Raw genomic sequence first — 15,103 nt, 5'->3', positions numbered from 1 at the left:
CTTTTCTATCTTTCCCAAGAGTAGGCCCTACCCTACTACTTCTTAACTATCCCCTCACTTGTTAATATTTTGAATTTGACTTCTAATCACTTTTACTAAATTACTGAGTCATCCGTGTACTCCTCCAAACTACTAAATATATTGGTCTACTTATTAAGTTTTTTTTTCCAGATTATCCACCCTCCCCCTTATGCAATTAAAATACCGCAATCTTGAAAAACGTTCCCCAGTCCCCTACCCACTTCCCTTTCCTCTCTTCTTCCTTCCCTTCTCCTTCCCTCTCTCCTCCCCTCTGCCTCCTCTCTCTCAAACAATTCATCTATTCCAAATACTTCAATCCCCATAATCCCCAGTTCCACATACAACCCCCACCACCTCATAATAAATTTCCAACTACAGCTCTAAAATATATCCCTGAGGCAACACAATTTAAATATCTCCAAAAAAAGTTATGGGACTAAAATTAATCAATCTTTTACCATCCTTTTCTAGCCATTCAAAAGACAAGCATTAAGTATATATCCAACTCTTCCTTCCTCACCCACTATGATATCCAAACACCAGGTAATCTACTCAGATCCATCTCTCCATTCAAGCCTTTTGTCGAATTGCCATATGTCTCCACAACCTTGTCTTCCATGGACAATTACAAGGGTTTTCCCTTTTGTCTCTCATATCCCCAATGTATCTTATACATTGCTGTCAGAGCTATACAGTACCCTCAAATCACAGAAAGACTCAGTAGTTACTTGCCTTCAAAGGCTCCTCACTGCCTACCACACAAAGTCTACTCTCCTCACCATCAGCAAAGTATTTAAAATTCCATGACTTCCCTACTAAAAGCTCAGGCTTGAACCACACAGGAACATTCCTTTCACAGAGCTCTCAGTCCAGTTATTTTTTTTCAGTCTGAAATGCCCTTTTTCTTTGACTTTCCCCACAAATGGAAATCTAAATTCTTTCTTCAAGGTTCAGCTACAAAATTAGGCCTTCTATTAAGTCTTCCTCCATTGCCCATAAAACTGCCCCTTCTTCTATAATCCCACAATACTTTTATATTTCTAATATAAGACAATTCATTTTCCCTTGCATTATTGTTAGTTATATTTACACAACACTTTATTGCAGTTTAATAAGGATTTCACTTAATTTTCACAGCAGCTCTGTAAATGAAGTACTTAGCCAACTTTATAGGGAATGAAACAGGCAGAGAGGCTAAGTAACTGGATTTAACACGCATGTGCGCGCGCGCGCGCACACACACACACACACACACGTGTAATTCCAAATCTCCTAACAATTAAGTTTTACATTTATTAAGAAGAGTCCAAGGCCCCTTGCATACATAGTCCCTTCTGTGTAATAGATGCTTTGTGTTTTAATATTCTTTTCCCTGTTTGAAATAACCCTGTTTTACTGAACTTAATCCATTCTTGAAGAAAGAGCTCAAAAGTTTCATCACCTCTAATTAGTTTTCCTTGACTCTTCCAGGCCTTACTGATCTTTTATAAGGCTGTATCATATTCTTGCAATGTTCTTACAAATATATTTTTCATCTATATTTTAGCATGCAGTTAAGTCTTACTAATGGGTTTATAAACTTGGCACCAAGCACCATGTCTTATTTCACTGAGGTATCCTCTAAATACCTAGCTGTCGGTTGGTGCTGTATTATCTATTTCCTGATTGCTGCTCAATCGCCTCATTTATCCCCTGCTCTAATTTCTAAGTCCTTTATTTTTTGCATTCCAGGTATGGATCAACTGTTGTGACTAAACATTGTATTTTAACAGTAAATATTACTCAACCCACTTCCGAATTTTAAAGTTCACAGGTCAAGTATTTTAATCATCTGATGGAAGAAAAATCTAGAGTGACTATTTCAGATGACTGTAGAGGGCAGCAAAGTAACAGTAGTATCCCCAAAGACAGCCATGTATTTTTCTTAGGCAAGTTCAGATTTGTTTTTGTATTTTAACAGATGTTGTTAGGATTAAAGCTTTTAGAAGATGAGACATTTTTGCATGCTCTATACAAATTTCACCAACTACTTATGTATTTAAACATCTTCACTATCAGTTATTAATATACCAAAACTGTGTCAATGTCCAGATCCTTTTATACACAATATGGAAAAAGAAGTTTGATGAACAATGCATGGCTTCAAAATAGCCACCATAATTGTTAATTCTTATGAATCTAAAAGTTGAAATGCTTTCTCATTAAAATGTGTAAAAATAATCTATCTTAAATACAGAAAAGAATGTCAATAAACAATCTAATTTCTTGCTAAGAAGAGATGTCATCATTAATGTCATTAATTCTAGCCTTGATATGCCTTCTTTCTGTTATTCAAAATCAGTCAGGCAACCATGGGAGCTATACCAGCTTTAGAAGAAAAAAATAATAAATCTTGGACATTGCACTAGTGAACAACAGAAGGTAACAATTTGAAAGAGAATTAGGAGTTCCTACCATTATACTTTAATATTAAAGTTCATTCTGGTTTTAATATGAATTAGGCAAAGCTGTATCATAATAATCATGTTTATAATTACATTTATAATCATATATTTACAATGCTTATAAGAATGGTGAAACTACTATAAAAGTTGATACAACTGCATCACTTGCACATGCTACTCAAGGCTTTTCTTTGTGGTAATTTTTTGAATCTCTTTTAAATTTAACAAGCAGAAATCAGAGATTTAGAGCAGCTGCTACAGCCATTAACATATGCAGACTCATGGTTTATTGAAAAATGCTATGATGTTCTAGCCCTGTGCCCTTAATGAGAAGGATACGACTGTAGCTAAGTACCTTCTTCCACTTGAATCTCTTCAATAAAAAATAAATAAATAGAGAAGCTTTTTAAAAATTTTGCATTTAAAATAAAGGAATCGGAGTATCTCTAAGCAGATTTAAAAACTAGACAGTTTAATGGTGTGACTTAGTCAATATTAAATTGAACTTATAGCCATGAATGATTATCTCTAATCTAAATCAAATTAGAAGGGAATTTGGACTTCATAATGACAGGACACTTGTGAAATGAATCTTAATCTAGCCTGCAATAGCTATGACTAAATTAGAAATCATATTAAAAAATTTCAAAAACAAGGGCCTAAGATATTTTAGTAATGACAATAATGTCTATCATGGATAACACGTAGAAAGTGTTACTATATGAAAATGGTCTCACCACAGCTAAGCAATACTAACATTTCATTAATATTTTTGTTTTTCCTCTAAATTGAAGCCATTAGATGAGTCAAGCATACTCTTAATTTTATACAATGTTCTCAACGCTGAGTTGGAGTCCTCACTGTATGCACCTATTTTTATGACTGCCTCTTGGTTTTTTCATGTCCTTCCCAATAACAGCACCGACATATTTCCATTACAAAACAACTGGCCATCTTAAATTTACCCAATTTATTTCAAAAATTCAAACCCAGAGTGAGATGTATTATACATAAAGTGAGGTATGTCACACAGAAGCTGCTTAAACTACATTATGTCCTGGGATAAATAATACACAACTGATTTTGCAATACTAAAGGAAAAAAAATTGCATTGCATTCCTCCTAAGAAGTCAATTTTGCGAACATCTCAGATTCAAAATGGATAAGACAATGGGGAATAAAGAGAACTAAAGACAGCAAAAGGAATTTTTAGAAAAAAGAAAAACCAATGAAGAACGACCTCATCAAGCAACATCTTTAAAACCTACCAACCTCTTCTAGTTTATTATACATATAATAATATATAATAGATTTGTATAAACATAAACTAAATATATATACACACACACACACACACACACACATATATATATATTCAATCCCCCTATCTTGGAAGGTAGGAATAGGAATGTCAAAATAGGAATAATATCAAATATACAAATCTCTTTAAGGATATATTTTCTAGTGTGTTTCGTAAAACGTGGTTTCTGCAACATAACAGGTATTACACACAAAAAAATGTTTAATTGATTTGTACAACAGGATATCTCATGGAAGAATTTCTTAAGACTATTAATAAACTAATGCACATAGTGACTTTACATAAGGGGGTTATATGGTTAATTTTTCCCATTCCCAAGTCTATTTAACCATGGTACTTTTTCCCAGAAACATATCTTCTAAGACTTCAATTCCACAGAAACACCTTGGCAAACATTGCTCTAAACCTAAAAACATGGGAAAAAAAGTGAACAGAATGTGTAAGCTTTCCCTCTAATGACCACATGTCACATTATTAAACACAGAAGAGGGTAGGCATCCAGGGACTAAGGAATAAAAAATATCTAGGATCAGATAAGAAATAAAATCAAGTTCAGAAAAGCTTCATAGTTACTTAGTATAGCTATTATTCTATTTTATTATTTTATTTCGACATGAAAGATGAAATCATAAACTAAGTATTCTCTTGATGTCATTTACAGTATAGCAAATTTGGTCAGTTTCTTAAACAGGAAAAAAAGCAAATGTTAAAATCGATATAGTCTGAAAAATAATTTGTGTTTATTCTGTGATATGTGTTATGATATATACAATGAAGCCTGAGGCAAGATCTTTACTGCGAAGAGCACGTATCACAAAACAACTTTTAATTAAATACTACTTAACACATATAAAGACTACTTTACAAAGAATTTGCTCACTTTAGGCAAGAAGTGGTGAGAGAAAGCTTCACAGACAAAATTAATCTTAAACCAGATACTTTAGAATTTGAGTAGGTAGGCAGGCAGAGTAATGTCATTTTAGGCCTTGTAAGTAAGGACCAAAGAAGGGCACAATCTACTTCAGAGACATGTACAGTTTAGACCTGCACTGACCGATATGGTAGCCTCCAGCCACAACTGACTACCGAACACATGAAATACAGCTAGTTTAAATAATGATTGGTAGTGTAAAATACACACCAAATTTCAAAGACTTACTAGGAAAGAAAATGTAAAATATCTCAATTTTTTAATATCAAATTGCACGATGAAGTGATATTTTGGTTATGCTGTGTTAAATAAAATGTATTATTAAGGTTAATTTCACCTGTTTCTTTTATTATTTTTAATGTGGTATCAGCATAACTTAAAATTATGTATATGGCTCACATTATATTTCTGATGGGCAGTGCTGGATTAGATTAAATTTGATTCTGCTGTTAAACTCTTGAAATAAAAGAAATCCGAGTGCTTACTACATGCCAAGCACTTCTGATACATTAGTGAACAAAATAGTGGAATATATTCTTTCAGAAAAAGAGGGACCACATCGGGTCAAATCATAAATTAAAATGTTGTAATAAATAGCACTCATCGAGGAAAGAATGAATCATCTGAAGATGTCTTTCAAAATAAAATGCCCCAATCCCCAGGCTCCTTATCCACCCCTCCTGCAAAACTTGTCAATCCAGGTAAGAACTCAGTGGGCCTAGAAGGCTGTTTGAAAAAGATTTCCTAGTAACTAATATGAATGCACCTGCACACCCTATTTTTGCTGACCCTGGCCAGCTGAGAACAGTGATTTAGAGTCCCCCCCCACCTTTAATTTATTTCTTCTGAACAACCCTATGCTGAGAGCCTAAAAAGCCTCCACCTAGTGCAAAGCCAACCTATTTAAAATAAGAACAACTTTGATTCTTTTTAACCATTAAAGTTAAAGAAAATCAAAGTTTTTTAAACTTTCTTCTCATATCTATAGAGCCACATGTATAATTTACTATCTTACACCTACAAAATAATCATCTGAGGTGCTGAAAAGCATACCGCCAATTCTGAGCCACTTAATCCAGTTATGAGCTGGCATATTTTTACACATGCCTCAAATTCCAGTTTATGCATATCGACTCACAATGCAACAGGTAGTTTTCTCCTACTCATCTTAATTAGCAGATGACTGTTGGGGAATTGCAAGAAAAACAATCTCCCTGGATGCTGTATTAAAAAGAATATGTAAAATTCAGATTAAGCATGAAATACAATACCCTTTCTAAAACAACTACAGCACCTGCAAAATGGCTGTACCTAAACTCATAAGGGGCAGCTCTCACTAAAATTTTAAATTAATGACTTATCATATAATAAGTGAGTCATTTAGGAAAAAACTTAAAGCTCACCCTTGATAAAGATTCACAACAAATTTTATTTAAATCAATGATTAACTATGTCAGATCCTATTATAAATATATAAATCTTAAGTTTTATAAAATTCAGGAAAGGATACAGATTCAAGACTTCAAAGAATTTTAGATAAAAATACAAAAGGTAATGAAAAGTATGACATTTATGGTACTTAGATTTTTGGACCTGAATGCCTGGCACAAAAAATCATCTTTAGTAGTCATTCCATTATTAACTTAAGGATTATCTGATTTTATCCTACATTTATGTATTAATAGCCATTATTAATTAAATCTCACATCTTTCACAAACTAGTTTGTCTTTATTATGAATTGTTATGAGTACCTTAACAGATTATAGAATATGCTATAGAAGTACGCTATTTACTCTCTAATTTTAAAGGGGCAAGTTACAAAACGTCAAAATACTCTATTTTTTAACAAGGGTATCTCATCCAGCTTTTCAATAATTTTCAAATAGCAGACAATAAACCATAAGTTTTACTTCTTAACTACACCGATGCAAAATGTACATCTGATGCAAAATGCACAACCTTCTGAATCATTAAATATATATAAATATACGGAAGCACAGGTGAAATAAGTAAGATAAGATGGTAAATACACACATGCATACACAAATATATAATTGCCCAGCTTTTTCCAATTCCTATTTCTGATGCTGTAGCTAAATGCAAGAATGGAAGATTTGGGTCTTCTTGCTTGCTTCTAAATTTGGTTCACTTTCCCATTATATCTGTTTAGGATGCAGAAAGATTTATACAGGCAGTATGTAATATAGGCCCCAATCTGATACTATCAGTAACTTGATAAAGCGGGCTTAATTGTGACACTTTTCTCCAACCCTACATTTTCAATATAAACACTAACATTCCAAGCAACCTTACGGAACTACCAAATCTTAAAATGCATTCTACATCATCAAGGAAGATTCAACTTGGTTCCATTCAATTACACAAGTTAGTTAATTTCGCTGTATCCTAATATTCTGAAAATTGGTCTTCTGAGTGTTTATCTGAAGTAAATTTAACAAATATTTGAGGAACGCTAACTGCATTTCTCAAAATAAAGATGTAAAGTGCAAATACGGAAGTCAATTACCTTGAAAACCCAATTATTCAAGACATCAGGGTAGAATTTAAGAATGATAAATACCAGACAGGTTAGTTTATAAGGTGCAATCTAATAAATGCTAACATTTGAATGTTTACTATATTCCATACACCCTAAGTGTTTTATTTTATTCTTTGCTTTACATTCTCTCAACAATTCTATAGGCAAGGTGATAACATCTTTTTTTTTAAGATGAAAAACCTTACGTTTACTGAGGTTAAATAGCTTGCCAAGGATTCAAAAAGCTAGTACGTGGCAGCCTTTTTTCAGAATCAAACTGCCTATTTAGTATCTAAACCATAAAGAGCAGAGAGAGAGAGAAAGCAAACTTGTACCACCTACCACAATGCCTCATCTCAATAAGATGTGACTCAACTGATTTTATTTTTTTTTAAGATTTATTTATTTATTTGAAAGGCAAGGGCAGAGGGAGAGGGAGGGAAAAAGACTCCGCCAGAGGAGGAGCCCGATGGGGCTTGATCCTAGGACCCTGAGATCATGACCTGAGCTGAAATCAAGAGTGGGATGCTCAACCAACTGAGCCACCCAAGTGCTCCTCAACTGATTTTTTTTAAGTATTTTTTTTCTCAGTTCACATTCATATATCTCTACCTAATGGGTTAGGTACCCCCCTTCTGGACAACCCCACAGTGCGTCATGCAGATCTCTATCATAAACACTGCACTGTCCTATGAGGAACTATTTCCTTCATGTCTATCATCACAATGCTGTAAGCTCCTTGAAGACAGGACACTGCCTTACTCACGTTTTATGTAGCCAAGTGCTTAAAAAGTGCCAGGAATACAGAAAGTACTATAAGTGCTGTTAAAGTTTCAATATAATATTAGATCTTCTTTTTTTTTTTTTAATATTTTATTTATTTATTTGACAGAGAGAGAGAGAAAGCACAAGCAGGGAGAGCAGCAGGCAGAGGGAGAGGGAAAAGCAGGCCCCCGGCAGAGCAGGGAGCGGGATGCGGGGCTCATCCCAGAAAGCTGGGATCATGGCCTGAACCGAAGGCAGACACTCAACCATCTGAGCCACCCAGGCGCCCCTAGATCTTCTTTTTTATCACCTTCTAACACCCATCTTCAGATAACATCTTGATAAAAATGGAAAGTCATAGATCCTAGATTCAAATAAGAATTCCCTTCTCCTTCACTGATACCATATCCCTGCTAGTATCCTCTAACTTTCAAGAAAAATGGTGGAAGGAAAGTGAGATTAATCTAATCACCTATGAATTGAGTACTGCCATCATAAAGAAATATGGCTGAAACTAATGTAATATTGTGTGTTAACTCTACTTCAATTAAAAGAAGAAATATGGAATTCCCGAATAATGAGCTTTAAATAAACGAGATTTATGAAGTTAACATGGTATTGTAAATCTAGTCCCCCTGACCTTTATACCTAGGAATTTCTTAGGCTTAAAAAACAAAAAGCAAAAAACCTGAGTTTGTAAACATTTTAAAAGTTCAGTTCTTCAAATAAGACAGTGTATACCCTCAAAACAACATAGATGTAATTTATTACAGCTTTCAGAATATCAAGTCTACCAGTTGCAAGGGTTGTTTTTTTTTAAAGCAAACGAACATGTTATAAAAATTACCTTGCACTAATAGATGATATTGCAGATATTAAGCATAGTTAAGGTCATGCTAAACGTACATAAGCAGCATTATCAAAAAATAGCAACAAAAAGAAAAAAATATCCGTACATGGTGAACAAGTAAAGCATTCTGATTAACAAGTCAGATAATTATCTCTTTAAAGCCTAAAAATCTTTTCAACTCTAAAACTGACTACTCAAACAAGAGTACACACAAAATCTTGTCAGTAATACTATGAATGTCAAATCAACTAACAGGTTACATGAAGAAAATTCTTCGTCCATATTTATTAAACATCCGTAAGTCAGGACAACTGTGCCCTACTCAAAGACTATCTAAAATAGAGGTTGATGGAAAAAAACTTGTCATAAGGGTTCACAAATTAGGGTGTTATTAACACTATAAGCCAGAAAAGGAAGCTCTTTAAAAGAACAGTGCACACAGTAACACAGTGCTAGCGCCTGTCTCCACAACTACAAGCAGAAGTGACTCTAAAAACTTGAATTCATACCTGCTCTAAATCATGGTCCATTTGCCTACATTACTTCAATTTTTAGAACCTAAAATAAAAATATCAAGCCCCTCCAATAGGACATTACTAAAGAGATTTAAAAAAACAAAAACAACTCTTCTTCTTCCACATGAAAGCCAATGCAGTCCTTCAAAAGTAATCAACACTTCACTTGAACAAGCACTATGAAATTATTACTCAAATTCTATATCCTTGATTATCTGCACATATTACCTAGTTTCAGTGTTCTATAAGGCTTTGCCCACCCAGATAAGCCTTTATTAGAGATACAAATAATATTCACTTGGTCCATAACACAATCTAAATCAGGCTAGTGAACTGTTAACACCCTTCCAACTTTTCTCCCACCCAATAGTAATCCACAATCCTCCCTAATGGAAAAGAACAGTACATAAATTCAACCTAGAATCTTGCATCAATTTTAAGAGGTAACAGCATTAAAAACTGTGTTGTGGAACCAAACAGCTGGGGAGTGGAGCTACAGAAACAATGTAGATTAGATAACAAGCCATTTATCAGACTACACTCTGTAAATCAGAAACTTTCATAACAATGCTTGAAACGTGATGGTGAACTGGTAGAGGAAATTCTCAGCCTATAAGGGGCACTCAATCTCTTGAAAACTCTGTCTCCCTCATAACCAACTACCCTGACACACCTCCCGGAACAGGACGCTCTTTCTTCTAAATCACACCATCCCAGCTATCTGCACACATCTCTCCTTTTAATAAATACCGATAAGACTTCTGGTTTCATTTACGATTTCATTAAACACAGATCCAACAGCAGCCTTATGTACCAATAAAAATGCCTTGGGTAAACCAATCTTTACGCAAGCGTTAAGTTTTTGCTTCTCCACCTTCCTCACCAAGTAAGAGTCTTAGAAATGAATAACTTCTTGCAGTATTTCAGTATTGCCAAAAGACAGAGCTAATCCCCAAAGACTGGTGACCTTACTTTCCCAAATCACCGCCTTCCATTAATGATCACTTACGTCCATCTCTCTTGCATGAGATCAAAATTTTTTTACACGATCCTTAACAAGTGGACTTGTAGTCTCCGATACCTAAGAACAGAATTTACAAAGAGACTAACTCTCAAATGTGACAGGACAACTGTAACATAAAATGAGGGAAGAGAGAGACGGGGAAGAGGCGTGGGGTTTGTTCTGATCAGAACGCCGTAGCACAGTGGATGCAGTCGGGTACTGAACACATAAATCGAAGTCCCGAGGACAAACAGGGTTCGCTAAAATAAACATGGAGAGTGTGAGAGACGTCCCACAAACTGGAAGGCAGCGACCGGCTCAATGCAACGCGATCCAGAGGCTGCCAGGGCAGAACCCGGCCGGACGACCTTAGAAAACTGACTGTAGAGGATGCCGCAGGGTGGGCTGAGATGGTGCCTTCTCCAGGGTGGAAGGCGATGAGGGGTTGGGAGCCAAAGGTTTCATCCCGTCGGGCTCTGGTCCCTAAAGGTATCCGGGCTCAGAGCTCAAGTTTCACAGGGAAAAAACGGAGGCAGCAAACGTGCAGCCCTGCACCTTCGCCCCAGCCCAGAAGTCCGCGCTCTCGGCTTCCTCCGCGGAAGAGCGAGGAGGTAACGGTCCCCGGAGCAAACACTGAGGAGCTCCCCGCGCACCCAGCACTCAGCGTAGGGCAACGGCGCGGCGAGCGGGGGAGGGGAGGGGAGCGGGCGGCCGGCGCTGCACTCGCCGGCCCCGGCCCTTCCCCGGCCTCGCCCCGGGCGCGGTGAAAAGTTTCCAGCCAAAGTCCGCAGCACCCGCTCGCGCAGCCAACCGCCGAGCACAACTGCCTCGCCGCCCCGGAGAACGGCCCGCGCCGGCCGGCCGAGGCGCCGGGACCCTCGGTCGCGCCTCCCTCAGCCCGCGCCGGCCGCCGAGGTTCACCTACCACAGAGCCGGGAGAAGAGCAGCAGCGGGAAGAGCAGCAGCAGTAGCGGTGGTGGCGTCGGGGGCGGCAGCAGGAGTCCGGCCCCGGGGGGAGAAGCGGAGGAAAGTTGTGCTTTGCCACCTCCGGGACACAGCGGGGCCGGCCCCGGGGTCCGCGCCATCCCCCACCCTCCCCCCGGCCCGCTCGCTCAGCCGCCCCCCCGACTCCCCCGGCCCCGGCGCTTTAGGCTCTGGGCGGCGGCAGCAGCGGCCGCAGCGCGACGGCGGCGGCAGAAGGTCCGGCGCGCGGGTCCCCAACTCCCAGTTCTTGAGCCGTCGCCGCCGGCTGACACCCAGCCGAGCGCTCACGGCTGCCTCGACACCGCCGTCGCCGACGCCACTGCCGAGGCTGAGGCGGGAGCCGCCCGCCGCCGCCGCCGCCGCCACTCCCCTCCCCCAGGCACCCGCCCGCCTCGAACTCCTGGGAACTCGGAACGCACCACCCCGCCCCGCACGGGAGGGGGAGAGGAAGCCGACCCTCAGAGCCGGCGCTGGGACTCGCCCGCCCTCCCCGCACAACTCCAGCTCCCGTCTGATCGCGGACTGCAAGCCGCGTCTCCTCCCACCCCGCCCTCCTACACACGCTCCTCCCCCTTCAAAAAAAAAAAAAAGAAAATCTCTTCTCTCCACTTTGATAACGGGTCTCTCTCCAAGCAGGGCTTTCAAGAGGACAGGAAAATCTGGAATAGGTTAGTAGGCCCCGCCCCTCGTTCCTGCCTCGTCCCCGCCTCGTTCCCCCTTCCCAACCTTTCCAATGGTCTCGCCCACTCCGCCCCTCGCGGGTCCACCGCGGCCCGGGCGCAGACGGAGGCGGAGGGCGGCGGGACAATCATGCTGGCGGCTCGCCTTGCCCGGGCCGCGCTCTCCCTCTGGCGGGGAGCCGGGACAGGAGGGGGGGTAAGGAGGGAAGGCAGGATGGGGCTGCCCTTCCGTTGCCCACGCTAAAGGTCCCTGTCTAGGAGGCTGAACGTAGCCTGCAGAACTAGTCATCTTCCTCCTCGCCGGGGACGCTGGGGGCTGAAAGGAGAGACTTTCTCCTTCCTGCTTCCCGGGACAGCGGCGCTCTCCGATTCCCTCCCTTCTTGCCAGCTCCACTTCCCCCAGCCCCCCGAGGCTTGTTTGCACAGGCGTTTTTCTTGCTCCTTTCTCTTGGGAGGGCGGCTTGGTGGAAGGGTCAGCGGAGCCGGGCGAGAAGAGGGGCCCCAGAAGGTTTGCTTTTTCTCTCTTGCTTCTCCGGCCGCCGAGCTGTCCGCTGTTCTCGTCGGGCAACTGGCAACAGGAGGCCGTGGATTTCCCCCATCGGAGCGCCTAGAGTGCGGTGGTGCTTTTCTTTGGTTTTGTTTCATTTGCATGTTCGCACGTGTAATTTTATTTTCATTGCCTGTTCTCTGAACGGATCGCAGTAAAGCGACCTCGGGAAGTGTTAAGTATTTGCCGGTGAGAGGTCTGGGATCCACCACGACCCTCCCTCACCCCAGGTGGCTACGTGCCCTACCCTCTTCATCCGCCAGCTACGCACAGCCCTCGTGGCCTGACCTTGAAGCTACAGCCACTGGCGGTTCTGCAGGGGTGGAGGACAGTTTGGACTGTCCCGAGGGGGACTGTAGGCAGAGGACACACGTCCTCAGTCCGGACACCATTAATTTTATGTAGGTCCTGGAATCTCCACCAAAAAGCCAGAAATGTGCTCCCAATAAGAAGGAAAGTCGAACAAGGATTTAGCCGCCTGTCTCAGCTAAACTAATGCTTGCCTGCCACCAAGATCACACCCCTTCCATCACTAGGGCCCCCCCACCCTCCACCCACCGGTTTACAGTGTTTTACTCACCTCCAAACCTACACCATTCTACCCCTGCCTACCACTCTTTTTTCTTTCTCAACTTCCACCTCCCATCCTGTCTCCTAGTGCTCGGTTTAGTACCTCTCTTCCTCCATTCTCATTCTCTCTCTCTCTCTCTCTTTCTCTCTGTCTCTCATCCAGCCTGTCTCCTGCAGCCACTCCTTTCCATCGTCTATCCTCAGGATGCGCTTATGAATAAACCTTGTCCTGAGTCTTTCCCGGAGATCCCCTGATGATGATCATAATTGACGAAATGTAGCTATTGTGACATTCCTCAGCTGTGCTGACACCACCGTTTCCCTTGAGAAAATTTCTTTTCCTATTTTCTCATTCTCTAAACCTAATTTCACTGCTAAATTTAGATAAAGCCCACTGTGCAGCGACTAGCTAATTATCTGTTTAGATAGCACTTCAACACGTTGTTGAGAGCCAGTTAAATGTTAAACAACCAAAATTTTAATATCACTAGCCAATTTCATTCCCCTGGTCTTCCCCTGATGGTTCCAGTTTCCAGAAAAAGTAAGGGGGGCATTGTGCAACTGCTACAGAGACCATGAGGGATTAGCAGGTTTAGTGATTCTCAAAAGGATGATATGGAGCTTTAAAAAATATATTTCCTCCGTATTTTGAGAAATTGGATTAGTGACATGCTATGATTATATTCTTCTCTGACCTAAAGTGAAGAGAGAGCATGGAAGAGCAGTATTTATAGATATTATATAAGCATTAAAAGAGCACTGTGCTGGTGTTTTATGTGCATACATGCATTATGTTCTAATATTAATCATTTGTGTTGATGTAGCATCTTTAGCCAGAGATTTCAAAGCACGGGCTTACTTACCATGGAAGGTAGCAGTTACTATTATCCCTACCTGACAAGGAGAGGAACCTAGGCAGAGAGGTTAATTGAAAATACTACAAGTCACATGTGTTGGTTTTCCTGCCAGACCCAAGTTCCTGCCTTCCACTGGGCATCACTGACCTCTCAAGATTCCGTTTAACGTTAAAAACAAATTTCCTGAGGTAATTCAAATTTCTACTTTCTAAGTGTCCAGTCTTAAATTACATTGTTCTCAAATGAAGACATATTCACCCCTGTTGGATTATTATCACTAGCTGTTGTAATTCTATTCCTGTTGGAAAATATTACTAGCTACAGAATGAGATTTTATATGGTACAGTTCATTTTCTTTCAAGGGCCAGAATTACTGTTGACTTTAAAACAAAACAAAACAAAAAAACCTTTATCATGAGAGTATTACTGTGTTTTATACCATTTTAGTTGTCTACAGATAAGTTCACTTTTATTGTTTGAGTGACAAACTGGTTCAGGAACAATTATAGCTAACTTGTTAATATTTCTGGCACCATTAAATGCAAAGTATGCATGTATTTTCCAAGAAAAAAATTATCTGAACAAAACGCAACATGATCCTACTGCCAACAATGATTTCATTGTTTTGGGTTAAGAGTACTGATGGTGTCCATCCCACTTTCTGCCTCAAAGACTGTTGGCCAATTATCGAGGTTCATTAACTCTTAACTAAAAAACAAAGGTTGCCATCTTAACAAAGAAGTAATTATGTACAGTACTGGGCATTTTACATTTAATCAAATAATCCAAATTAAAGGTCTGAGACTATTATTAGAATTTCATAGCTGACTCTGAAACAAAGAAAGTATTTTATAGTGAAGGTGGGCCATTATGTACTCAGCTTATTCCCCTTACCATCAGCAAATTTTTTATAACCTGCTGCGTGAAGAAGTATAGCTTTTCCCTCAGTGGAAGAGATGAGCAATGCTTTGTGGAATGTTTGAACTTAGTGCTATATTTGATAATAAGTTGATGTCACTCTACGAGGATCACAGTCTTTCTAAAGCAGAACTATGCAAATAGTTAAAATCAAACT

The 15,103-nt window shown here is 40.0% G+C and overlaps 1 protein-coding gene across 1 annotated transcript in view; it reads right to left on the bottom strand.

The window, feature by feature from the left end:
• Positions 1-11,475, bottom strand: part of NECTIN3 (nectin cell adhesion molecule 3) — a 66,185-nt gene extending 54,710 nt beyond the window's left edge. The window contains exon 1 of the mRNA XM_040621210.1: positions 11,316-11,475. Within this exon, the coding sequence (XP_040477144.1) occupies positions 11,316-11,475 (160 nt within the window). The remainder of the gene's footprint in view (positions 1-11,315) is intronic.
• Between the last annotated feature and the right edge of the window lie 3,628 nt (positions 11,476-15,103).

The sequence above is a fragment of the Ursus maritimus genome, unplaced genomic scaffold (assembly GCF_017311325.1).
Source record: "Ursus maritimus isolate PB19 unplaced genomic scaffold, ASM1731132v1 scaffold_4, whole genome shotgun sequence".
NCBI classification, from domain to species: Eukaryota; Metazoa; Chordata; class Mammalia; order Carnivora; family Ursidae; genus Ursus; species Ursus maritimus.
This window is presented reverse-complemented; position numbering and strand designations above follow the sequence as displayed.